The sequence below is a fragment of the Eretmochelys imbricata genome, chromosome 10, assembly GCF_965152235.1.
Source record: "Eretmochelys imbricata isolate rEreImb1 chromosome 10, rEreImb1.hap1, whole genome shotgun sequence".
NCBI lineage: Eukaryota > Metazoa > Chordata > Testudines > Cheloniidae > Eretmochelys > Eretmochelys imbricata.
This window is the reverse complement of record NC_135581.1, coordinates 64,786,889-64,814,344: the sequence shown is the minus strand read 5'-3', so window position 1 is coordinate 64,814,344 and position 27,456 is coordinate 64,786,889. Positions and strand designations below refer to the sequence as shown.

Here is a 27,456-nt window from a genome sequence, read left to right as displayed (position 1 = left end):
AGATATGCACACATAAGCTATTACCAGCAGGAGAGTGGGGTGGGAGGAGGTATTTTTTCATGCTTTGTGTGTATATAAAAAGATCTTCTACACTTTCCACAGTATGCATCCGATGATGTGAGCTGTAACTCACGAAAGCTTATGCTCAAATAAATTGGTTAGTCTCTAAGGTGCCACAAGTACTCCTTTTCTTTTTACACACAGCATTATCATCAATAGTATTACAGGCTCACTGATTTCTAAATACGTCCTAAGAGTGAGCCCAAATCTAGGAATTTTAGGGCTGTCCATGAATGACATTGGTGAGGCCAAGTCTCTCCAACTCTGATATGGAAATTTAATGTAATACAAAGTAGAGCACTGGTTGCATAACCAGGCAGTTGCTTTTTCAATGTGGGCAGCAGACCCTCTTACAGCTGTTACTATAAAATAGGCTGTTTATTGCTGGCAATTATACATGGAGATTAAAGTTCCAATAAAAAAGGCCTGCTCTGTATTCTGCTGCATACCACAGCAATAATTGTTTATACTGAAGGGCAGGATTCACCATTAAAACTATAAATACTTTTAAATTGGTATCTAAAGTCTTCAGCCTAGTAGGTCCACTTCTCACCTAAACACTTCCTAGTATTGTTTCTTGGCTCAATTGGGTAGATTGCTAACAGGGGTACTGTGATTTGTTCTAGTGGAGAGGGGCTTGTCCAAGAATATGTTACACTCAGCTACTTTGCTGATAAACCACCAGACTTTAAAATACAGTATTTCCTCTCTCAGAAACTGGTTAATTACTTACATATAGGTTTTCTATCATTGGTGTTGTCATGTAACTAGATTCCCGCTAACTGTGATAAATTTCAACAATACTGTGATCCAATACTAACAATCTGTCTAGTCACGCACAGCATCAAAGAAGTTCCCTGTTGACTCACAAAGGCAAATTTTCTAAAGTGGGCACTTAAATTAGGGTGCTCAAATGTAGGTGTTTAAAAAGGGGATTACAGCAACTGTTTGCTGATTTGAGCACACCAATAAGGGATTGGGAGTTGCAGTTTAGATGTCCATGTTTGAAAGTTGGGCTCACAATCTGTATTTCCCAGGGGAACGAAGTCTCTCTGGGTTTCCAGTATAGACACTCTTATGCCCCAGTGACGATAAGCTATCTAGTATTCCAGTGGGCAGTCAGTGTTGCTCTCCTGTAATCTCCACTGTCTGGATACTTCCCCTGGTCACCTCTCCTCTTCTAAAGTTACACTTGGTCATTAACAGATATTTAAATCTCTGTATGTCTGCCTTTTTCTCACACACACACTATTCCTTCTGAATGTCTAACGCAAAGGTTATTTTTATAGCTGTTAGACTAACTGAAAGCAGATTCAACACATTTTCTGAATGAGGAGTGAAAAAGAAAGTTAAAACAAATCCTACAAGTTTAAATAAAAAAATAAAACCCAAAAATCTCTTATCTAATAAAAAAATATCGGGAAAGACTTTAAAGGTAAAGACACTTTAAAGAGCAGGAAAGGGAAATACAGTGAAACGTAAAGCAGCCTGGTTGTCCAAGAGAAGTAAGACAAATGCAGTGGATCATGACAGGGAAAAGAAAATCTTAGGTTAATATCATTTTTAACAAATCTACTCTAAAATATTGAACAGCATATACAATACAATACAGCATATACAATACTATTGACTATCTGTTGGACAGTCAGATTGAAGACTAAAGCATTCAGTCTAACTTGCCTGGCAGTGTCCTTAGGAACAGGTTATAATTTGCTATGTTAAGTGTTTTGTACATACATACTACTTTATTTTTTTAGGACTAATTTATCTCTTATCATCATTTTCACTGAACCCCTTCATTATTGCCCCAAAGCCTTCAGATTTGCATGCACTAATGACTATTTGTATATACATGTTTTGTGGGCTTGATTAAAAAGGTCAGTTGAAAATGTGGCCTTGTGATCATCAGTTATACTAGTATATTATACCTTGAAAATATATGTAAAATCACTTTATGTATTATAGGTTTTGTTAATGTAAGTTATGTAGCCTTCAAGTTCACTCTTCTTATTCTGGGCTAATAAAGGGATTTACAACTTGAGATGCTAATGAGAGCCAAAAATACAACCCTGGAGCCTGAAAATTTCACTTGACATACAGGAAAGAAGGTTTTTATTTTTTGTTTTGTTTCTTTTCTTTTCTTTTAACAGAAACTCAGTGTTTTTCTGTGGAATGACATCAGCCTGCAGGACAGGCTGAATTTTTAAGACTTCAGGATGGTAGTTAATTTGGGGCCCAGTCCAAAAGTTCTTATTCCCATTGAGTTTGGCAGAGGTTTTGCCTGAAAGGGACTAAATAAATAGAATAGGATTGGTTCCCTGATGCCCCCTCGTGGCTTTTAAATATAGATTTCCAGTGACATGTTCTCTCTTTACTGGCAGTGTTTTGATGAACTGTGTACTAAATTCTACTTTGGACTGGAAGGACAGCTCACAGAATGAGGTCCTCTGTTACGAAACAAGTTCACTTGGTCTCTATTTTCCAGGAGGGTATTTCATGTTTACTATCACCAGACTGAAGTGCTGTGTATTCATGTTTCAGAGGAGTATCGCAAGTTATGTGTGGTAGCTGGTCTAACGCCTGGGAGACCTGATCTTCCTCCAGGCCTTCCTGATGTTTATCCTCCTCTGATTCCTGTGATACCACAGCGGCCAGACATTGTTTTTCCACCTCCATCACGCGGTCCACCTCCACATGGTAAGAATGAATATTAGCCCTTTCCCTGCAGGATACTTGGTCTTTATTACATTTAAAATGTGAATTTCTCAGGAGCAGTGTGCTCACTCCTGTTGTTGCTGTCTTGTGCTTGCTTTGGGTGGTTGCATGTGCACTGACTGGGTTTCAGGATAACCATGTCTTGTTTTCCCTGTAACCCTTGTGGTAGACTTGCATTCTCTGTAACACCATCCCCTCTTAATTAGATACCATCTTTACTCCTACATTATATTTACTGTAGCCTATGTGCTGTGCTGGTTGTCATTTTTAAGGCTCAGTCTTGAGCCCAACTACATGTCTGCACAGGGGAGTAAGGACTATAATAAGTTCCCTTACTTCCCTGTGCAGGCTACTCATATTGCAAGTCCTTGCTGTCACAGTTTAGGGCAGCAGCACCTCTATTTCCGCCCTCTGTGATCTGGTACCCACTTTAAGATCCTGGCTCCTCAGAGACTCTCCTGGCTCTCTCCTTCCTGACCAGGGTGTTTCCAGGCTACACAATTCCCTGTCTACACTGTGATATCCCCAGCAAGCCAAACTGCCCAGCAAGCCAGCATTTGCTTTTTGCTTTCTCTCCAGAAGTTATGAACAGTGTAATTGCCCAGCTATAAGTTAGCACCCAGCTCTTTATAAGCAAGTACATTTATTCTTAAGACTGAAAGCATTACAGAGAAAACATATTAAAAACAATAAAAGAACCCACAGACGTGCTATAAAGCTTACTACAGGTCACCCTGACTCCAACCTTAGGCTCTGGTAGGTGTCGGTCCCTCAAAACCCACAACTGGGTTTTCCCTGTGGTTACAAGTTCATAACCATCTCACATTCAGAACCAGAACAGCAGTGAATAATTCAGTCCTTCCTTTATACACTTTGGGCCTATGATCTTGGTCTCATCCAGCAGGTGATCAACAGACAATGGCCCACTCCCCAGGCTGGGATTTTGTATAACTGGAGGTTAAGGAATTAGCATTCACCTTCCTCTAGATATTCACCAGGAAAACCACTTATCTTGTTTTGTTCCAAAAGTCTGTTCTTGTCAGGTACATTGTTCAATATAGTTAATTGAACCCCTAGGTCTCACATCTGTCACATCCTCCCCCACTTGAGAGGTTTCGTAAAATCCCAGCCCGTGGTAGTACATTGAAATAATGAACCCCAAAGATACTTAAATTGAATGCAGTAAGATCTCCCAAGGGTATGGCAGGAAATTGCTGTATCTCTCACACTTGCATGGGGGAGAGCAACTGCTGCTGCCAGCTGCTACTTCCACTGTTCCTTAGGTGAGTGGGGATTAAGCAGACAGGTTTGCGGAGAAGGTGGAACCAGAGCTCCAATTCACCATGCCTCACATACTCATCCAGTGAACTGGCCCATGCAAGTGAGCCACTGTGGAGAGAGAAGTAAACTGTGCCAATGAAAAGGCTAGGGGAAGGTTTAGGTGTGTCTGGTGCAAGGAGGAAGCAGGAAAAGAACTCTGACTTTCAGAGTGTCAATTCATTCCCTATCCTGTCCCTTACTCAGACTGGTTTGCAAAATGCCAGTGCAGCCCACAGTAAGCACTTGCCAACTGATACCACATAGTTACCATAGTAATCTTCTCAGTATCTGTCCAATTCCTAGCTATAAAAATGGAGATATTTGAGGTACTGTGCTACTGTGTCGCAGCTGTTGGCGAATGCTGGCTTTTTATCATCCCTATATAATACCACACACCTCCTTATGCATGGGTTTAGCCCTAAAAGTTGTGTCCTGCAAGATGGGAAAACAGATTATAGCTGTCACCATCAAAAAGTCAACATTTACCAGCCATTCTCAAACAGTGCTGTCTGGGACATAGCGCTGCTGTTGCACGCTTAGTGCTGTCCAATTTCTTCTCTAATCTATGTGGTGATGGAAGGTAAATGTTAACTTTTAATGGAGAATGCTATATGAGTTGTATTAGAGAAAGTATTACAGAAAATCATTATTATAACCTATTAATCTACTTTTGTAACTTTTTCATTTCAGTGGTTTTGCCAGTTAATTTCACTGACTATTGCCAGCTATTCAGACATCTCTGTCTTAATGGGCGCTGTATTCCAACTCCTGGGAGCTACCGCTGTGAGTGCAACAAAGGATTCCAACTGGATGTCAGAGGGGAATGCATTGGTATGAGATTTTCCTTGTGCTTTATAAATCAGACAGTGATAATTGTATGAAACTGTTTTCCGATCCCATAAGATATAAAGACCTTCATTAATTTCTTAGTAAAACAAAACAAAAAACAAACAAACAAAAACAGAAGTAGGCTCCATGTTTAAAATGGATGTAACACTTAATTTGATCTCAAATGTAAACACATATTTATAATAGTTTTACCTCTGGCGTATTACATGTAAAAACAAATAAACCTTGTGATAAATTAAGTTCTGATTATTCTAAGTATGCAAAATTAAGCACATTTTTCTTAGAAATATAATGTGGTTGATTGTGGTTAAAACGTAATCAGTTTAAAGTGTTGCCTGCAGCTTAAATATGTAATTTACAATCACAGATTAAAGTAACGTTTATAAAAATAGGCTCAGATCTTGTCCTTACTAAAGCAAAATGCCTAGTGACTTCAATGACTATTGATTTTTTGGCATTTTACCCAAATAAGCAATGAATAAGGAGGCTTTAGCTCACTGTAAAGTGAAGGTTATTGTAAATAACAGAAGGTATAGATTGCATAGATCTGCTGCTAATAACTACATATATAACAGTGTGTTTACATGAGTCCCTTTGCATTTGTCCATGAGTAGCAACCTGATTTAGAACGTGCAATTCTAGAGGTTAGTCCAAATACTGGTAATTTTAAAATGTAAATGCAAAAATTTACATTGAGGCTTGCTCAGTTTATTTGAAGCTACGTTTATCTGGGAAATATTGTTTGAGTTAGTATCCAGTACCTGCCTAGAACTTTTGAATATGAAATGCTATATAACGTAGACTTACATTGATGAGAAAAAATATTCTTAATATTTGAGTATTGCATAATAGAGTTTATAAAAACAATATTTCAGAGTATCAGCTGTGTTAGTCTGTATTCGCAAAAAGAAAAGGAGTACTTGTGGCACCTTAGAGACTAATGCTCAAATAAATTGGTTAGTCTCTAAGGTGCCACAAGTACTCCTTTTCTTTTTAAAAACAATATGTTTTGCTCGTGTAAAATAAACTAATAAAATAGCCCTCAGGCCTGAATACCTGCCAAACAATGTCTTACTAAAAATATACTGTCTGTATTTTACAGATGTTGATGAATGTGAGAAGAATCCTTGTATTAGTGGAGACTGTATAAATACCCAAGGATCCTACATATGCCAGTGTCGTGCTGGATATCAGAGCACACTAACTAGGACAGAGTGTCGAGGTGAAGTACAATATTATATACCTAGATGTACTCCTGTATACACACTGAGGAGGGAAAATATTAGTTATTCTTAAGCAAAGTTAAACATATGCATTTAATAAGAACTTTTAAAAATAAATTAAATACTTGAGTAAAAAATATTCTTTCAAAAAGGCTGACCCAAACCTACCTGATGGTTGAGTTGGTAGCGCAAAGTACTAACTCTCGGAGGCCAGGATTATGAAAAGACATTTGGGCTTGGGAGGAATCTATCTGGCAGCACTACCTACCTCTGAGATGCAAGATTCATTTTTCACTGCTCTCAGACATTCCTGGTCAGTGCTGGGATGTGAATTTGGCTTTAAAGGTGGATCTGTTTCCTCGCTAGTTAACTGATAATGAGACACTTCTACTGAGAGAGAATTTGACTACTCTGCGAGGGCATGATCAGGATATATTAGAGGAAGAGAGCCTTGCAAATGAAATAGGGTGAGTTTGAATGCTCAAAGACTCAGATTTGCCTTCATCATCTTTCCCTCTCTGTACAGAGAAGACGATTCCCTAGCCATACACCCACTCTGAAGTTGAGTGTGGTAATGGAGATGACTGAAACCAAAAAGAAAAATGGGAAGGTCTCAAATTGTCCCCAGCCTTCAATGAGTAGCTTTTAATGCCTACTGAAAAGTTCTCACATGAAGTGGAAGACTTTTTTTTTCTTTATATTAATTTAAAATTATTACCTGGGATAAGAATCTGCCTCATCAACTTCATTTTCACGAGAGTCCTGTGAACCGTTTCTTCAGCAAACCAGTAGGGTACATGTAGTGACCATGCTGAATGATGTTACAAGGACACACAAGTGAATTCACATAAAGTGCAGTTCTACTCCAAAAGGTGACTGGACGGGATCCTTGCCACCCCTCTAGACCCTTTGCTACTACAATATGATCAGACTTCCAAGAGGCGGAGTCCCTGCGAAGGGACTCAGTGGCACAGAAGATGACTGAGACGGGTATTTCTGGTTACTGTTGATTATGGAAGCTCAGAAAATTATTTTCCCACTGTGCAATGAAAATAGTAATTAAACCCAGAAGGGGATTGTGAGCAGTCATTACAGAACCTAAGGCTGCAGTGACTGTTTTTAGGGTGAACTATTGTATACCTTTCTGGGAGGCCAGGATTGGGTGTCCATTCTCCTGTCTCTCAACCCCCTACATGGCTAAGCAAAGACCAGTTGCTGATGAAAATCTGGGAGGTAGGCTGTGTCTAAACTTAAAACATTACAATGGCACAGCTGCAGACATGCCATTGTAGTGCTTCAATGTAGACACTTAACAGTGCAACAGGATGGGTTCTCCCGCCACTGTAGGTTGTCCACCTCCCCAAGAGGCAGTAGCTAGGTCAATGGAAGAATTCTTCCTAAAGCTTCTGTTGCCCTAGGACTGTCTACACCGGGGAGTTAGCTCAGCTTAACGACGTCTCTCCAGGGTATGGATTTTTCATGCCCCTGAAAAGATGTAGCTGGGCCAATATAACCTTTCAGTGTAGACCAGCTCTTCGTGTACTCTACATTCTGTGATAGGAAAGACCAAATGAAGAAGTGAAGATAATCACCAAACCAGTGGTGCCTAAACCAGCAATTTAATATATATGGCGTGGGTGAATCACAGAACCTAATGAGGTCAGAATTGGATACTCTTAACACAACTACACATAGGAGTCTCAAGAAGAAGTAATTCAGGGCTGTTATGCTTGGTTAAAGATATATTATCGGACACTCAGAAGAAAGCAGAGTTCGGAAATCCGAGTGGGATTAGGGGATCAGAGATGGAAGCAAAGAATTAAAAAACAAAGCCCAGAGAAAACATCTGCAAGCAGTCTTAGCAGTGAGGGGACGAGAGAGGCTCATCACCACGTGCCTCATTGCCAAAAGACCTTGAAAAGAAAGCCACCAGCACTGATGTGGGATTTTCCTTTCTGACTCAAAAGGACAGCAATAGTACAAACAGCTGTCTGCAGAACAGTAGGGCATGCAGAAAAAGTGCCAATGATGTGCACTTCAGGGGATGAATTTAGTCATGAGGCATGTTTGTTACACTGCTTTACTTTGATTGGCTGTGACTCATGAAACACATAAATGTCTAAAGCCTGGTGGCCATTGCAGTTACTGTGTGGTCACTTAACAGGCCCTTTGCAATCCATCACAGCTCTGCTTGTCTAGCTGCAGTTTTAAAATATGCTAAAACAGGCAGGACCACTGCTGTACAAAGGACTTTAAGGAACAGTTATTCAAAAGTGTGTTTGCCAAAATGTGCATGCTCCTTTTGTGTCTGAAAAAACAGCATTTACACTTACAGTGAACAACTGCACATGCAAGTGCCTGTTTTGCCTGCACGACCATGTCTGTAACACCTACCAATGTGAGTTTGTACAGTTGCATGTACATCCTTACAGGGGCACCCCTTTCTGAAAAATCCTGCGTAATCCTAAAACATTTATAGATTCCTGGTTCTAAGGTACCATGGGATGAATCTGTGACAGACACGATAATATCCTGCCCAAACCTTATGGAATGAAGATAAATATGATTGAATTAGATTCAATGCTTTTGGGTACATTGTATTAAACATGCAATTGTTTGTGTGATTTTATGTAACTTAAGATGTGCTAATGTAATTCCTCTGCTTATTAACCCTTTGGAGAGGTTTGCATCTAATTCAAACTGGATTCTCCAGGGACCAACACACACACACAAAGGATTTTTTGATTAAATAGCCTGGTTTTAAACAGGCTCCAGGCCTTCTTCCTGATCCAGCAAACGGACAGGACCCCGGTCCACAAATAAGGACCCCTGGTCCTTAGAAGGACTGGGCCTACAGAGGGCCCCATAATACTGTGTGCTTGTTCTGAGCTGAAGCTGTGATGAACTTGAAACCACAGGAAACCTCTTGGTGGGGTTTGAAGGACTTCTTCTGCCAGAGCCCATTTTAGGCTTGGGGTGATCTCTGGTAGGTTTATTAGCACGCATATAGATTCTTCTGTTGTTTTCTCTGGAGTGCTTTTACCATAAGAATATAATAGGCGTGCATAGGAAGTGCTGTGCTTATAATGGTGGACAATTAGTCTATTGTTAGTCTCCAAAGAGAAAGTAAGCAGGCTTGCTTAAGCAGAGTTGCTTGCTTGGATATGACAGTATTGTCAGGGGCTGTGCAGCCTGAAACTACCCTGGTAAGAAGGGAGTGAGGTGAATGTCTCCACTCAGAAGAGGTAACAGCCAAGGGAGCCTGAAGCCTAGAGTGGGTGCCCTTGTGGGACCATAACTTACACTGATGTAATTATTAAACATAGCATGCCAGATCCCATGGTACTTACTCAATTATTACTCAGTCAAATTCCTAAGAACTTCAGTGGGAGTTTGACTGAGTAAAAAATTAGTGAGGATCTCAAATATGGGCCCAGTAAAGAGATTTTCCTGAATAAAGCTGACAGCTCTGTGACTAGTGATTGAAACCTAGAGAACTTAATTCAGTGACATAAGGAGGCAAGTAAAATAGCACTGAAAAGTATAAGAAATGTTACCAGGATCAACCATAAGAGTCATGTGTATCTGGGAGTCAGAGAGCCAAAAACTGGTAATCATCATGTTGTTATGCTATAACCTTTCAAAGAGCAAGAGGAGATGGGTCATGCATGGAAAAGGTAGAAGCTAAAGAACATGCACGGCTCTCTCAGGTGAAAGATAGCTTTGTGGTTGCTAATAGTTCTGAAAAGAAAAATCAACAACAATGTTATAATTAAAAACCACAAGTGGAACAAAACATACTGTTGCATCTGTTGCCCTCTATCTGCTTTCGGGAACAACAAAATTGCAAATATTAGTTTCTTCACCACAAGTCAGATAGCAGCAGGTAAATAAAAGTGAAGATCCTTAAGAACTACCATTATAATTACCTGAGACCAAGCCCCACACTCAACTTTGTACAGGAGGCTGAAGGAAGGGGCCCAAGGGGCAGGAAAATTCCATGTGCCTCATTTCCTGTCCATCACCCCTGTCACTCTGAGGGGAGGCTTCCCAGGTCTTCACACAGTTCCTAGGAATCATGGGGAATGGGATCTGCTGAGGCAGAAACTGTCCATGTGACGATTCTTGCCTCTGCTGGTACCTCCATTCCCTGGCAGCCCAACTATTGACTGGGTTCCCTCTACAAGTGCTCAGTGAAGATGGGTTGCCATGGAAGGGAACTGTGGATTTCAAGCACCAATAATTCTGCCTCAGATACCAACATAGTTAGCAGGGGACATGAGTCTGGAGTGCAGTCTGTTCTCTGCTCATCCCCAACCCCTAGCAGAGACCTTTTGGTCCTGAACACCTGTCAGGGGGCATCTACAGCGTGTCTGGGGAAATGGAGAGTGACTGGGTAGTTGAGGAGGCATTTGCATGAACTGGTTGAGATCTTTGTGCACAGAGTCCCCTGAGTGCAAGAATCTCTGGGAGATGCTCCAGCCCTTGATGAAGAACACTGAGCAATCTAAAAAATGTCTAGACAGTCTGTCTCAGGATCTCCTCCCCCCTCATTAGGGGGAGAGGGAGAGCTGCCAGCCTTGTGTGATACCACTAGGCAGGTCCTCCAAGATCTTGCCAAGGGCCTCCAGCAGAGAGAGGGAAATGAGGATCTGATGATTTAAATATAAAAATGAGCAGAAAACATATTTTGGCGGTGGGAAAGTCTCAGAATTTCCCACTATATTCTTACTTCAGACAGCAACAGCAAAGGACAAAAAACCTTTGGTTTTGTTTAACCTTTTGCTTTTAGTAAGTTTAGATTTTAGTGAAAACCCTTTTTGTAAGGAACTGAAATGCAGAAACCCACATAGAAACAGTAAGAAGGAGCCTGAACCCTATTTTAGCAAGTTACAGTCTAGTGTTTTCTGAACTAAGGTTCAGTTCCTATTGCAAATTGAAATTTCTTTCAAACTGATCATTTGATACTCTTTCCACCTTCTTAATGTTCAGTTATGCAAATCAAACTTTTCCAGGCAAAGGTAATTTTTACATGGAATCAAAAAACTGGAAAAGAAATCACACTTATATTTTGATTTTTGGCTTGTCTTTCAGATATCGATGAATGTTTACAGAATGGCCGGATCTGTAATAATGGACGGTGCATAAACACAGATGGCAGTTTTCACTGTGTTTGCAATGCTGGCTTTCATGTGGCAGTTGATGGAAAAAACTGTGAAGGTAAGAGTTTTTTTCTGAAGTTATTTCCCATCGGTAATTACAATTCCAAGAGATTACTCACTTTAAAAAATAATAAAAAGTCTTTGGGGTAGAGGGAGAGAAGGAGCTGGGAATCAAATTTCTAAATACCTTTTCCTGTGTCTGGGAGGGCAAGTAAACCATCCTTTGCAGCCAGTTCTGGAGCCGTGGCTTGGCAATTGGCAACAGGATGTCTGTCCAGCAAAAGAAATAGTTCATACCACTATCGCAAAATGTAGAGTTCCTTTGATGGGAGTGGTATGTTTTAGAGTGGAGCATAAGTCACACGCTTCATGATCTTACTGTGAGATTAACAGCACGCTTTAATGGAACTTTATTGGGTGACTAGCAATGTGCTTCATGTGGATTTAGTTTGGTCCAACCTGCAAAAAACTAGGTGTTTCAAAATTTGAAAATGGGAACTTAACTGATGTGTTCCTACCTCATAGACCTATAGTGAAAAAAAATGAAGAATGTTCTTTATCATGCTTCCCAAGGTCCTTGGGAGAGTTCCCAATGATCTATTCATACGTTAAAAGAATTTCAAGCACTGTTCTTAGAAATGTTTTTGGCAGAATATTATCTCAGTGATTCAGCTCAAAGACTTAGTGCCAAAATTCCTGGTTGGGATAGATACACAGTTTTTTTTAAAAATCATAAATAATTTTGGTCAGACTTAGCCTGTAAGTAAAAAGAAACCACGCTATGTCTAGGAGTATAATTTCTATCCAAGACAGCTGCAAAATTAAGGAAAATAGCATGATTCTGAATATATTGTAATGTCATTATGATCCAGGGATTTTATGTTAGTAGCGCTTTTATTAATCCTTGGTAGAGACAGACATTTTAGGGATCTATTTGTCCTGCTCCCTTTAGGTTTAATTTAACACTATGGACTTCTTTTTAAATATCAAATATGTAACTACGTCATCTAAATACAAATGAAAATCCATTGTTACCCAAGGCCTGACTTCTTCCTTTCCCACTAAACTCCATGTGCTAATAAGAACCAGAGCAGTAATTATGACAATCTGATAAAACATTTGTCATTCCATTAAGCATGTTGCCAGAATGTATCTGAGCACTGAGTATTGCATCAACTTCTAAACTCGTTGCATCGGCTGCACTGTAATAGATCAAAGTTTGCTCTCACATCCAGTTCTCATTAAAGACCATGGCAGTTGTGCTGCACATGTAAGATTATAAGTGTAGCCTTTTAGATTAAACTGATGACCAGTCCTGATCTTTGATAGATTTAATGGGACCAATTCATTGCTGTCTTGCATGCTTATTTATACCAGTGCAGAATAAATGCAAAGCGAAGTATAAAATGTTACCAAAATGAGAGAGAGCATTGATGTGAATGATTGCAGAAGGTGCAGGACAGCAACGAATTGACCCCCTTTATCTCTCTTTTAATATCCCAATTAATACTTTACTATATATGTAAGAATTGCGGAGAATTTGTCTATTATATTTATAACTTGTGTGTCAGCATTAACCAATAGATTACTTGTTTTGAAATATTGAAAATGTTTTTTCTTCATATTACAACCTAGACATTTCTCAGACAATAGCAAAGTATCTTTTATGCTATACAGCGAGGTCACAGAGGATACCCCATGCTTGTACAGTTCAGTGGTTAGTCAGCAAGTATTTTAATAGGTAACTTGTCACCGAAAGAAAGTGAAGTGATACTTTTATTTTAAATGGAAGCTAATGATCAGAATGTTAGCATCTGAAGAGAGCCCCATTGCATTTTCCTGTGGAGATTTGAGCAACATACTAGGGAGTATACGTAACACAAATTTGGGACTAATGGGGGTTAGAGAAATTTTCACTCCTAACACAATCTTCTCCTCCATCCACCTGTAGGTGTTCTTATCGTAATGATAAAAAAAAATTGTGATTACCTTTCAGCCTGGAGGTTGCCTATAGTCAAGCTCTCATATATCTGAAAACCATACTTCCTCTTCACCAAGGGAGGTTTAGGTCTCAATTGAAAAAAACACAAGTGTTTTCCCAGGTGGCAGTTTTAAGGATTTCAAGAGTCTGAATGTCTTTTTTGTGCTTTTCAGTGATTTCAGACCTATTCCTTCATCGACAAATGATTCATTGCTACAAATATGAGTAATTTCTCTGGGGCATCCGCCACACTGGATTTTGATTCCATCACCTGTTGATATTTATCATAGATTCACACAGCCACATATGTTTGGTTTGGTTCATTATCTTGAGGAGGGAGTTAACAGAATCTCTCTTATCTCTGATCTGTTTCATCAGTGTGAACATTTGTATTCATTGTGTGCAATTTCAGATATGGATGAATGTAGCATAAGGAACATGTGCCTTAATGGGATGTGTATCAATGAAGACGGCAGCTTTAAGTGCATTTGTAAACCTGGTTTCCAGTTAGCATCTGATGGACGTTATTGCAATGGTGAGTGTTTGACAATAGTGATTACAATGATCTAGGTCCCCACCTAGATCATTAGTGTTTTCAAAGGGCCTGTGATTCATATCTCTGTGACAGCTTAAAGAATCACTGAATTTCTTCCTACTCTTCCACCCCACACTGACCCTTGAGACCAAGAAGGATTCAGCAAGTTTTGCATCAAATAAATTCTTTAATCAGCTGGAAAGATCTGTCATGGACCAAGGCAATTTCTCCTATCCACAGTGTTAGCAACGCTCCCAAATAATCAGTGGGAAATGTTGCTTGAGCGAAGAAGGATGTTGCTTGAAGGATTTGACCCAATGACACTCCTGGTCTTTACCTGTAACATCTTCTGTAGCTTGGTTCCCACATGCTTTCCCTTTTCTTGTCTTCTCCTGCTCCTCTCTCCTTGGCCACCCAGACATCCTGACTCTCTGCTCTCCTTGGATCTTTCTCACACTCCTGTCTCTGTACTTCCCACCCTGTACAGCACCCCGCTTGGTGGGGACCTAGATGAGAGCACCACAGTAGTTTAGTCTTTCCCCTTTGCTATGATAATTCATCTCACCCTCACTGGATGACAATGTAGCATTCTCTTTGCTGGCTATGTCATCATAGTTTCCGTCCTGTCCCTTAAAGAACTGGAAGTTTTCTATGTATAAATCTCATATTTCAACAATTTTTATAGGCACAAAGCAGAAGTTGAAGTAAGGAATAAACAAACACTCAGCCAAGTTCCTTAGTTTTTCTTTTTAAAAATTATAAATCTTTTAGCTCTGGGGATCAAGTCAACAATACCCTAGGGTAATTTTAAAAAAAACTCAGCTCATTGAAGCACACTTGAGGTTTGCTTCTTTTTTTTTTCCCCTGAAGAGCAGTAATAAAAATCATGGTTTTGATTTCAGTTAATACTCTGTTTTTTAAAGTATCGTTAATACGAAAGACGAATGAATGTGAATCCATGTCTTAAGGGCTGGATTGGAACCACACCTTGTCTGAGAACTTGGACCCAGATCAGGTTCAACAGATCTCATAGAGCTCTGAAAAGCGAATACAATAATAATTTGACACCTCTCCTACTGAAGCTGCAAGGCAGATCTATCCAAAATTCAGGAAACTGGATGAGAGTTGCATGTTTTGTGCCAGAGAGCAGCTTATTCTCTTGGAGCCCATAGGGCTGTTTGTTCAAGATGGTCATAGAAGAAACAACTCTCCACTAATTTCTCAAACAAACATGTAACTCCCCCCCACACACACACACTCCGCTGCCTCTGACCAAGTGTCTCCTCAGCCTTGGAGCTTAGTCACTGGCTGAGCCAGCTGTAACTTGCACAGACACACAGGAATGCATTTTGGTTCAGTTTTGTTTTGGTTTTTGAGAATGGGCACTCGGCCTCTTTGTGTGTTAGGGCGGGAGAAGGAAGGGTGATAAGGATGCAAATGAGAAGTAGAGGACTAAGAACTTGTCTTTTTCTGTATGTCAGTGTCTGAATGGGCAGCAAGAGGAAATACAAACATGGGCAAGAAACTAACTCAGACTTAAAGCCCCGTGATAGTTGTCCTTGCCTCAGCACCGCTGTCTAGTGACTGCTCTCTATTTGTTGTGGACACACAGCTGCCATCACTAATAATGTTGGCAGCCACCAGCAATACTGTTCCTTCATCTCTTAAAGCAGATGTGGCCAGTAACACTGTATCTGCATCTGCCGTCATCCTAGCATGAAGAGAATCATTGCCAATGTTTCAGCTGGTGAGGATGCAGAATGGCAATGGAATGTGGGCTCATAGGTGGGTGGAAGGTTGCCGTGGCATAAGGCCCCTGGCAGCCATCTGCTGCAGAACACCAGTGTCACTGGCACAAAGTTTGACATGTGGTGCCACCAGCAACCTGAGACCCCCACAGGGACTTATTCCAAAAGCCCTCATTGACTTTCACTTTTGGCATAATCATCTTAATGATCTTTTTAAGTGAATTTCTGCAAGGAAATGACCTAGATCAAAAGTTCAGTAGATAAATTGACTCATGGTCTTAAATAAACAAACCTGTGATTCTCCGCTTCCCCAACCTCAGTTGTGTGCCTGAGGGCCAAACAGTAGTGAGGATCCAGACAAAAAGGTATTCCTGGCCCAGAGAAATGTTACTTCTGTGCATCAAAGGGAAAAGGTTTGAAAAATATCCAAAATTGCAGGCAACTCAAATGATTCCTGCTGAAAGCTGGAACAGATTTTGCAATAAAATAGAGGGTTTCCCCCATTACTTTTCAACACTCATAGTAAACCTTGAGCTCTAAGAATGAGCACATAAATAGCCAGGAAAGGTGAGATTGTTATTTGGTCAAAATCCATCTTCACTTTGCTTTCAACTTTTATATTCACCTCAACTATCCCTCCTTCCCACCTCCAACCACAGACCTTCCTGAAATAACATTTATTAGCTCCCAGAAATACATTGTGGCTAAAATTAACATAATTCCCTATTCAACTTCTGTCATCACATTAACAGCTACATGTGTTTTAAAAAATCTATGTTTAATGATTTTTCCTGTTGATTTTATTGTTCATCCTCATTAACTCCTCTCTGTATACACCATTACAGAGTAAATGGTTTCTTTCTGACTAAAAAGTAGTATTTTCAGTAAGTAAGCGTTTCGTGCCAGATTTTTGCACTGCATGCACCTACACAAACACATGCAATTGCAATCCTAGAGCCAGATACTCTTCTGGTAAATCTTTGTTGAAGTCAACGGTGATACCTCAGTTTACACTAACTGAGAATCTGGCCTCTAATTTGCACATGCAATTACTATCATTACACATCCCACTCTTATAAGGATCTCATTTGATGCACCGTAAGCTGAGTTTTGAAACATGGGTGCCGTAAATACACTTTCCTAATCCCTTGTTAGGATGTTGAAATTGACCCTTAGTTCCATAAAACTGGCATTTAAGTATGTGTAGGGGCATGTATCTGGCTGTCTGAAAAATTTCACTCAAGCTTTAATGAAATAATGTACCCAAAAGGAATATTACACCATAGTTGTGAGTATTCCCTGTAATACAGAGGACATTAAACTTATTTACCATGACAGTTCCTTTTATGATATTTTACATGTTGGGCGCATTATTGCTGTTTTATACATTTAATAAATGGTTTCACCTTCAGATCACAAATCCTGCCCTAGTCAGCAGGATTGAAAGTGAATGTTTAGTGGCCTGTGAAATAAGTTGTTTTCAGTTCAGAATTTAGGGAACTTGCTTGCACATCTGAAAGGTCCTTCACGATTGCCACTAATTGGCAATCTAAGTGGAAAGGACAAAGACGGATTAGACATGGAGAGTGAATCCTGTAGATAAGTTTCTTCAGAACAAGGTTGAGACATGCTGGCAAAGTCAGTGGGGGAAAACTTACAGTTGTTGGGGTTGTCAAAATGTCATCCTTTCATGGAAGGAGGCTACATAGTCCAGTCAGAGCCAGAATTTGGGTTTTATTCCTGGTTCTGCAATAGGCTTAATGGGTGGAATCCTGGCCACATTGAAGTCCATAGGACTCTTGCCATTGATTTCAGTGAAGCTAGCACTTCGCTTGATGTGTGTGATTTTTTGGGGCAGATCACTTTACCTCTCTGTGCCTCAGTTTCCTGATCTTTAAGAAGGTGGTGATAATGCTTACCTATCTTTGTAAAGTGCATTGAGTTGTACGGAAAGAAATGTGTTTTATATTCCAGTCTTTATTTTTATGAAGTTACAAAACATTTTTTAAAACCCACTAAAACGAGAAAGGAAAAATATACACATTTATGCTTGTTCAGTTCTTTCCTTTAAATAACCCCTAAAAATAAACTTTAGAAAAAGTTTAAGATGACGTTTTATAGAACGTGTATACCTGCTAAAAGGATTTGCTTGTCATCTAGTCAAGAACAGTCTCCACTGATACACACTGTGGCCCAAATCCTGAAGTTCTGTCTCAGCTTTTACTCCAACAAAACTCTACGAGAGTGTTGTCTGAGTAAGGACTGAGTGTAAAGTAGGGAAGGAATTCATGATTTATCTGTCTGTTTGAAACAGAACAAAAGCTTGCAGGCTAACTGAAATTAATTTAGCCCATGTAATCAAATATAACTTCTATTAAAAATATATTTTGAACAAGGAATCTTGGATCATACATGCTATATTTTGTGTCAAACAACACAATCCAAGAAAAACATAGAGGTGTTTCACTCTCAATTTTCACGTTTAAGGTCAGAAAAAAAGGAAATTGTCATCCGTTGTTTGAGAGTTGTTCTAAAGTGATTATTTTGTAAGTGTTATACATGCTTCCAAACAATATTTTAAAACATTCTCTCTGTAATTCTTAATTGTAGAAAAATAGCTTATTCCCTGTGTCAAGAAAATGCTATCTCTGTTAGCAGGGTATGCAGTCTATTAAAATGTTTGACTAATTTGACCTCCCAACTCAAATGTTAAATAGTTTTAACCTTGTGTTTCAGTGCAACAGAACTTATTGTTCCATGTAGCTATTGTTGGACAAAGATGATAGCTTTTATTTAACAGTTGTTCAGGGTTCAGTTCATTAAAAAATTCCTTACGAGGCTGGTGTGTAATTTTCCCATTAAAAAATTTATGTGAAGGGCTGTAACAAGCATCTGATATAAAAACCCAATTGTCATGCAGATCACCACGGGGACATGATGTGTGGGCTGGGCTTGGACGCTTAGCATTCAGAAGTGCTCCCAAAAACTGAACACACAGCAGGAAGAAGAAAATTCTTTGGGGGCCCCGTGAAGACTAGTCATAGGGGTCAAAGCTTTAATTTGCTATCTGGCCTGATTTCTTACAGCACAAACTAAATGGTAACACAGAAAGGGAATGCCCTGTTAAACACTACACAAGTCCTTTGTCTTAACATTCATGGTTTCCTCCTTCCTCCAGTTCTGTTTTTGCCTGAGTGACCCTTATTTTGGATTATGCATCTCTTGGGAACATATTAGGAAAATGTAGCTCTCTTCACTGGAGGAAAATCCACAGAAAGCAGGATATTTTTCGCCCTGAATTTTGCTCTTTCTGCTTCATAGAATGAACTAATGTTGGAGGATTTTTTATTTTTAATAAAAAATTGCACTCATATTTCATTTGGTGAAGTGATTTTTGTTTGTTTTTATTGAATACATTGAAAATAAGCCTTACAAATGCAAGTTTCAGTCAGGCATTGAAGATTGTTTAATTTAATTTCTAATAAAGCTTATTCTGTTCTTTAACAGACATCGATGAGTGTGAGACAGCTGGAATATGCATGAACGGGCGCTGTGTGAACACTGATGGCTCTTTCAGATGTGACTGCTTCCCAGGTCTTGTAGTTGGACTAGATGGACGTGTGTGCGTTGGTAAGACAAACTCATTGTGAGACAAGTCACAATTAACTAACTGAGCAATAGCATTAAAATTGCAATGATGGACACACCATGGTTTAGCTCATAGCACATAGCACATGACACTGGATTGGTAGGTGCTCCCAAACTAATGAATGTCTCTGTTTGTGAGGCTCACTATAATTGTTCACTTTTCTCTATTTTCTTTTTCCTTTCTTTTCTTTTCAAAAAATTTCTCGGGCAAGGTTCTTAGCTGATGTAAATCAGCATAACTCTATTAAAGTCAATGGCACAATATCAATTTACATCAGCTGAAAATCTGGCCATTGTATTTTAAAACAGGTGCATAAAACCGTTCGTAAGAAGAAGTACCTCCCATTAGCACATCACTGCTCTCCTTTACACAAGAGAGAAATTCTCCCAATATCACAATATTTTTTAGTTTTGTCATTAACATTATAGATAAAATTTTCCTATCAAGTAAATTTCTTCTATGTCAACATATCAGTTTTTTTAAGGTGGGACATGAGAACTTTTCCAGTGTCTAGAGATCTATCTCTTTGCATAACTAAGAAAAATTACCACCCATTTTAAAATAATTTGTAGTCTCGTAGATTGGGAAAAAAAATCACGTACCTTGTATAGGCCCCAATCCTGCAAACACAGAAATGTATAACTTTATGCACAGGAGTAGCCTGGTTAACGTCTTGTTTGTTAGTGTTTCAAGGATCAGGGCCAGAGGTCCTATGTCCCATCTGTTTACCCCCTCTTTATCTGTTTACTATTACAAATTATGTGAACTTCCAAATGTCTAGCCCTTTTTTTTGACCTACGAGTTATCAGTTTAAAACAAAAGCATCCGTGTTTTTGCTTTTGTGCATATTCTGTCTCTCTAAGGAAAAACAGTGAGGTGGCTGCAGTGTGGCTGCAGATTCTCACTTTGTTTTGGAGATAGCTTGTGGGCCATTTAGAAGTCAGGTGGCAGAATGGAGTTGCTTAGCTCAGCATTTCTGTCCTGACCCTTATATTGCACAAAATACAAACTCACTGGGCTTAATCCCTGGAGTTTCACAAGTGATGAATTTGGGCCCATGGGTGCTGGAACAGAGCAAGGATAGTGGGAGTGCTGAGAGCCATTGAACCAAACTGTATACCCTGTATATAAAGGAAATCTCTTCAAGCCAGGGGGTGCAGGAGCCCCCTAGTTCCAGCATGTATGTTTGGGCCTGTATGAGTCAGGAACAAATAATACATTTAGATAGAAACAGAAGGAAAACAATTTGATGTAAAGTGAAATCACCCTTTAAATCTCAGAATAAAGTGGAATATTCCAAAATAACATTGTTTATATAGTTTTTTTCCTTCAAAAATGGCGTGACAGCTCAGAGTACTGGTTTGTGCTAATCTGCATTTCTGGAATCCAGTCATGTGACATGGGTCAGTGTTATGAAAAGTTAATGTCCCTGTCACATGACTGACTCCCAAGACTACCTTTCGGTCTTGAAGCCGTCCTATATTCAAATGTATATTACTACAGTGGTTGCCAGTTAAAAATTGCAATTACCATGCCATTAAATAATGATAATAATAATACAGATATACCTACATACATACATTCTTCACATGGAAGTTGCAAGATTTCATTAATAAATATTTTGAGATGAAAGGTCCCAGAGTAATGTAAAATTATCTCTTGTTTAATAGCCTGGCTGAATTGTTCAGTTTTCAAAAGCTGATTTTTTGACAGGCTATCTCTATAAGGGCTCAACTTAGTAAGCTTACTTTAGCATGCAGTAGCTATGGAGAATTGATTTTCCTCAGCATTTTCAGCCCCTGTCAGGCTTACAGCGCAAAGAAGCAGAATTCTTTGCATTGAGCTGAGCACTAAGTGATGAGAGAGGTTATACTGGAGTGAGATCTACTGAGAAAATGATGAGCAAAAATATATATTTCAGCTATTTCACAGTGTTTAAAATCTGATTGTAAAGGTGTGACTGAATGTATTTTGATTTATGGCATTATTCTTGTGACTCTGCTAGATCCCTGATGGATTACGTTTCTCATTTAGATACGCACATGCGAAGCACATGCTATGGTGGGTACAAGAGAGGTCAATGTGTTAAACCGTTATTTGGCGCTGTTACTAAATCGGAATGCTGTTGTGCCAGCACTGACTATGCCTTTGGAGAACCGTGCCAGCCATGTCCTGCTCAAAATTCAGGTACTGTATGTTTAAGAAGTATGAAATTTGACCTAAACTTTCCATTGATAATTAATTTTTACAAAGGTCTCAATTCTGACAGTATTAAAATAAAAAGTCACATGCATTGATCCTGTCATTCATAAATCCTAAATCTGGAGAAGTGTAACCTCAGGTACATGAAACACACATTGCTGTGTCTTGGAACGGCTGCTGCTGTGCATGTATGAAGAGTACAGGGGTGAATATTTTTTTAAGAGGCATAAATGAACACCAAGAATCTGGCCCATGATCACTGCAAGCATTATGCCAGATTTTCAAGCAGTGGCCTCCATTGTTGTCAACATGAACAACTGTGGACACAGTTTTGACCTCAAAATTATTTGTGGGCACATTTTAGGTAACTGAGGGTGTCTGAATAGTTAATTTTACCTTCTGTTCTGGATAACTAAATGACCTAAGTTGTGTCCACAAATAACTGGGATTAGTCAAAATCATGTCTTCCAATTGTGGATGCAAAAAGGGGAGCCCAGTGAAGGATACTTGAGACTCTAACCCAAAACTCCCCAAGACAATACCGTTCACTTCTTTGGACCATAACTACACTCTGGCAAGCTTGCAATCCTAGTCATTTTCGCTGTGAAGGTACTGCTGCTAGAAAAGCACTTTTTACAGGAACAGTGTACAGACACGGTCCCGAGACAGAAGCCAGTAAATAAGACAATGGGGGTCCCTGTGCTGAGCCAGTTGCAGAATCAGGGCCATAGTTAATCTATTGGTTCTCTTCACTTTCTACAAATGGTTTCAGAGTAGCAGCCGTGTTAGTCTGTATTCGCAAAAAGAAAAGGAGGACTTGTGGCACCTTAGAGACTAACAAATTTATTTGAGCATAAGCTTTCGTGAGCTACAGCTCACTTCATCAGATGCATTAAGTGGAAAATACAGTGGGGAGATTAATATACACAGAGAACATGAAACAATGGGTGTTACCATACACACTGTAACGAGAGTGATCAGGTAAGGTGAGCTATTACCAGCAGGAGAGCGGAGGAGGAGGGGGGACTTCTGTAGTGATAATCAAGGTGGGTCATTTCCAGCAGTTGACAAGAACGTCTGAGGGACAGCGGGGCGGGGGGGGGGAATAAACATGGGGAAATAGTTTTACTTTGTGTAATGACCCCCTTATTCAAGCCTAAGTTAATTGTATCCAGTTTGCAAATTAATTCCAATTCAGCAGTCTCTCGTTGGAGTCTGGTTTTGAAGTTTTTTTGTTGAAGAATTGCCACTTTTAGGTCTGTAATTGAGTGTTCAGGGAGGCTGAAGTGTTCTCCAACTGGTTTTTGAATGTTATAATTCTTGATGTCTGATTTGTGTCCATTTATTCTTTTACATAGAGACTGTCCAGTTTGGCCAATGTACATGGCAGAGGGGCATTGCTGGCACATGATGGCATATATCACATTGGTAGAGGTGCAGGTGAATGAGCCTCTGATAGTGTGGCTGATGTGATTAGGCCCTATGATGGTGTCCCCTGAATAGATATGTGGACACAGTTGGCAACAGGCTTTGTTGCAAGGATAGGTTCCTGGGTTAGTGGTTCTGTTGTGTGGTGTGTGGTTGCTGGTGAGTATTTGCTTCAGGTTGGCGGGCTGTCTGTAAGCAAGGACTGGCCTGTCTCCCAAGATCTGTGAGAGCGATGGGTCATCCTTCAGGATAGGTTGTATATCCTTGATGATGCGTTGGAGAGGTTTTAGTTGGGGGCTGAAGGTGATGGCTAGTGGCGTTCTGTTATTTTCTTTGTTGGGCCTGTCCTGTAGTAGGTGACTTCTGGGTACTCTTCTGACTCTGTCAATCTGTTTCTTCACTTCAGCAGGTGGGTATTGTAGTTGTAAGAACACTTGATAGAGATCTTGTAGGTGTTTGTCTCTGTCTGAGGGATTGGAGCAAATGTGGTTGTATCGCAGAGCTTGGCTGTAGACGATGGATCGTGTGGTGTGGTCTGGATGAAAGCTGGAGGCATGTAGGTAGGCATAGTGGTCAGTAGGTTTCCAATATAGGGTGGTGTTTATGTGACCATCGCTTATTAGCACTGTAGTGTCCAGGAAGTGGGTCTCTTGTGTGGACTGTAGGTGTGAGGGCTGAGGTTGATGGTGAGATAGAAATTGTTGACATCATGGTGGAATTCCTCAAGGGCTTCTTTTCCATGGGTCCAGATGATGAAGATGTCATCAATGTAGCGCAAGTAGAGTAGGGGCGTTAGGGGACGAGAGCTGAGGAAGTGTTGTTCTAAGTCAGCCATAAAAATGTTGGCATACTGTGGGGCCATGCGGGTACCCATAGCAGTGCCGCTGATTTGAAGGTATACATTGTCCCCAAATGTGAAATAGTTATGGGTGAGGACAAAGTCACAAAGTTCAGCCACCAGGTTTGCCGTAACATTATTGGGGATACTGTTCCTGATGGCTTGTAGTCCATCTTTGTGTGGAATGTTGGTGTAGAGGGCTTCTACATCTGTAGTGGCCAGGATGGTGTTTTCAGGAAGATCACTGATGGATTGTACTTTCCTCAGGAAGTCAGTGGTGTCTTGAAGATAGCTGGGAGTGCTGGGAGTGTAGGGCCTGAGGAGAGAGTCTACATAGCCAGACAATTCTGCTGTCAGGGTGCCAATGCCTGAGATGATGGGGCGTCCAGCATTTCCAGGTTTATGGCTCTTGGGTAGCAGATAGAAAATAGTTATTGTATTCAAGCGAAATGTGCCGTAAAATGCGTAGCACAGAAGGATCTCAAGATAATCTGGTATCTACTTTGTAGGCGAAGATAGTTCAGGATTTTTTTGATCTTAGTTTTAATTGGCAATTTTACAAAAAGGGACAGGGAGATGTAACCAGTTGGAACAAATTAGCCTACTTTAGTTGACATGTGATCTTCAAAGAAACCTTGCTGTTCACCAGTTGACAGTAAGCCACGTTAGTTAGAATAGCAACAAAACACCAGAATGTTATCAGAGTAGGAAAGAGTTTTTCCATCAGTGTCTGTTGATACCAGAAAGAAAAGGAGTACTTGTGGCACCTTAGAGACTAACCAATTTATTTGAGCATAAGCTTTCGTGAGCTAGAGCTCACTTCATCGGATGCATACTGTGGAAAGTATCACGAAAAGCTTATGCTCAAATAAATTGGTTAGTCTCTAAGGTGCCACAAGTACTCCTTTTCTTTTTGCGAATACAAACTAACACGGCTGTTACTCTGAAACCTGTTGATACCAGGGTTCCCTTTTTACTGCACGGTACAGTTAAAACTTTTTGAAAATGTAAGGCCCAATGCCATTGACTTCTGTTTTATATTTGAATAAATTTAACAGAACATTTACACGTGTGGAAGTTGTTTCTTCTGGGATCTTTTGCCCTCCTCTTCTATTGTTAAAGATGCCAACTTGTGAAGGGATATATATATATATATATATATATAGGACATCTTCAGCTTTCGAGGCAGGAGAGAGGAGAGAATTTTTCAGAAATAAGTTATTGTTTCAGGAGCCGAAGAACTTCCTCAAAGGAAGGAGTTTATCTCTTGCTGCTCAGAAACTCCTCCCACGCTAACCTTACAGCCCCGTTCAAAGTGTATCCTACCCCTGTTCTAAAGGTAGCCATGTGCTGACTCCAAGGTGTATTAGATTATTTTCATCTTATGTGAAAGTGGTTATGTGACTCAAGGCAGTGAAAGCAATCTATTTTAAATGTATGTGTGTAAGATTACTTCAGACCCAATCTTGACATGGGAGTTTTGCCAGAACAAGGTGTTCAGCAGAGTCCCTTTGCAAGATGTTTAACCCAGGATATCTTTGTTTCAATTCCTTTGGGACCAGGGACCAAACACTTGATCCAAGTTATTGACAGTGTGAATGAGTTAGAACATCTGTTAAACATAGGGTCTTTTGTACACAAATTAAATTGCTCGTTATGATGGCAGTGGAACACATTTTGCATGTGGCAGTACTGAAAAAAAAGAGAGAGACCGCTAGGTATATAGGGATGGCTGTTACCTAAATTAACAGCAGTGTAATTATCTGGGCAGTTAGCAAAATACATATGCGGTGGAAGGTGATGACCTGTATCTTGTGGTGGTATTTATTCCGGTTATGGCTGTGCAGTGCTGTCTGAGCATTGTGAGCGCATCAGAAGAATTTAGGCATGCACAGAAACTTGTGAGACTCCTTGTAAAAATGAGTTCCTGTGAGTGCCTGAAAACTTTCTTGCTTCTCCACCTTACAGATAATCACATATCATTGTGGCCTGGATTTGTCACAAAATACACACATGTGGCTAATTTGCAGTCCCCTTTGTGTATTTTTGCTAAAATATCCTAAAGTTGATGAGCTTTAGAGCCAGGTGATGGTAATGACATTTTTAAAGTGATGGCAAGGTGCTTTGTTGCAATGGGATAATAAATCTGTTTGTAGGCGACCTTGCAAACAATTAGCTAAAAAGACACCAAATAAACATCTATTTTTAATATTTTTCAGCTGAGTACCAGGCTCTGTGCAGCAGTGGACCAGGCCTGGATTTAGAAGGAAGAGGTAAGAGCACAGAACAGTATCACTTGAAATTTAGACCAGGGTAAAAGAGTCAATGCGATGAGTTACTGTAAAAGGGGTTGCTTTAGGGAAGTAGTGAGAGGAAGGGTCTGTGAATGGTTTGCAGCATGTTCAAAGAAATAAGCCTAGGTTTAAACCCATGGAACGCCTCATTTCACTCCAATGGCTGCTCAAGCACATACACTCATCAGGCTTACATAGGAATGCTCTTTGGGAGCAGCAGATTTGTAAGCCATGTATTTTTACTGCAGCATTATACATTTCATTATCTAGAGAACCCCAGCCTGCAGCCACACAGAACAACAAAACACAGTGTGCATTTAGCTTACTGGATACTTTAACTAACATAGCCCATCCCCTGGGATGGTGCTGGGAGGCCTGATAAATCACCCATTTGACCTTAAATGCAGGGCAGATGTTTGTAAATTGCCTCATAAATAACTGTGTTGTGATGGATTGCTCCTCATTTTCAGCCCCATAGCTGTAGCAGGGAACACCGGCTGTGAAGAGAGGAAAAAAGGGAACCCTCAATGAGGAAAATACTCTGTGCTGTTGATTCTCTCTTTATCCAATGATCCCTCATCCTCCCAACTTACTCTCCAGTGAGCAACTGGCCCATGGCACATTCTGCAGTGGGATCAGGAGCAATGTGTGCTCAGCTGTGCATAATGCAGTGACTTCATTTTAACAGTATTATGGTCCTGCACGATTGATCAGAGATTAGCAGGTTCTTGTGGTTCCCTTTAAAGCCTTGTAATCTTAGAGCCAGTTCCTGCAAAGCCTTACTCCTGCAAACAGTGCTCATGACTGAAGTCAGTAGGACTGTGCTGCATAGAAAGCAGGCAGTGTTCAGGAGTAAGGGCCACAGAGCACTACCCTGCAAGTGTAATGAAGTGGGCTATGCAGTGATTCCTTAGCACTCTGTTTTCACATGGGAGAACACTAGTTTAAGTGATTTCACGTAACCTCCAGCTCCTGTTTACCTCTGCAGGACTTCAAACACCAATGGGTTAGCGGTGGAGGTTAATCACCATGAAGGTGGGGGTCTTCATTCTTGGGAGAGTGACTTTCTGTATGGGAGTTCTTAAGTAGAAAGGCATCCTCGTGAAAACATGGAAACTCAATGGTCTTGATATTGAAAAAGATGACTTTTTCTAGTTTAGTGAATTTGATCGTCCAAAGAAAATCATGAACTTTGTTGTGTTTGTGCAGATATTAACGAATGTGCACTGAATCCTGATATCTGCCCAAATGGAATCTGTGAGAATCTGCGTGGAACATATAAATGCATATGTAATTCTGGGTATGAAGTGGATGCAAGCGGGAAAAACTGCATTGGTATGAAATTTCCCTTTTTCCCTATCAAACCTTGATGTTTGACTCCCTCCGCCCAAATGTTCCATTGATCCTTCCCATCCGCTCCACTGATATTCTCTGAGGCTTCACCTGATCTGT

At 40.1% G+C, this 27,456-nt stretch overlaps 1 protein-coding gene and 1 long non-coding RNA gene across 3 annotated transcripts in view; one reads left to right on the top strand and one right to left on the bottom strand.

Moving 5' to 3' along the window:
* Nucleotides 1–11,747, bottom strand: part of LOC144271619 (uncharacterized) — a 40,150-nt gene extending 28,403 nt beyond the window's left edge. The window contains exon 1 of the long non-coding RNA XR_013347376.1: nt 11,517–11,747. This is a non-coding gene — a long non-coding RNA (uncharacterized LOC144271619). The remainder of the gene's footprint in view (nt 1–11,516) is intronic.
* The window catches only part of FBN1 (fibrillin 1), a 217,390-nt gene that overhangs the window by 99,131 nt on the left and 90,803 nt on the right, over nt 1–27,456 (top strand). The window contains exons 10-18 of one of the 2 annotated variants that reach the window (XM_077829074.1): nt 2,602–2,757; nt 4,786–4,926; nt 6,047–6,166; nt 11,262–11,387; nt 13,723–13,845; nt 19,101–19,223; nt 21,277–21,429; nt 25,930–25,983; nt 27,214–27,339. In XM_077829074.1, coding sequence (XP_077685200.1) covers nt 2,602–2,757; nt 4,786–4,926; nt 6,047–6,166; nt 11,262–11,387; nt 13,723–13,845; nt 19,101–19,223; nt 21,277–21,429; nt 25,930–25,983; nt 27,214–27,339 — 1,122 coding nt within the window. Of the gene's footprint in view, nt 1–2,601; nt 2,758–4,785; nt 4,927–6,046; nt 6,167–10,723; nt 10,959–11,261; nt 11,388–13,722; nt 13,846–19,100; nt 19,224–21,276; nt 21,430–25,929; nt 25,984–27,213; nt 27,340–27,456 lie in introns of those variants that run through there. The other variant, XM_077829073.1, reaches the window with a different exon arrangement.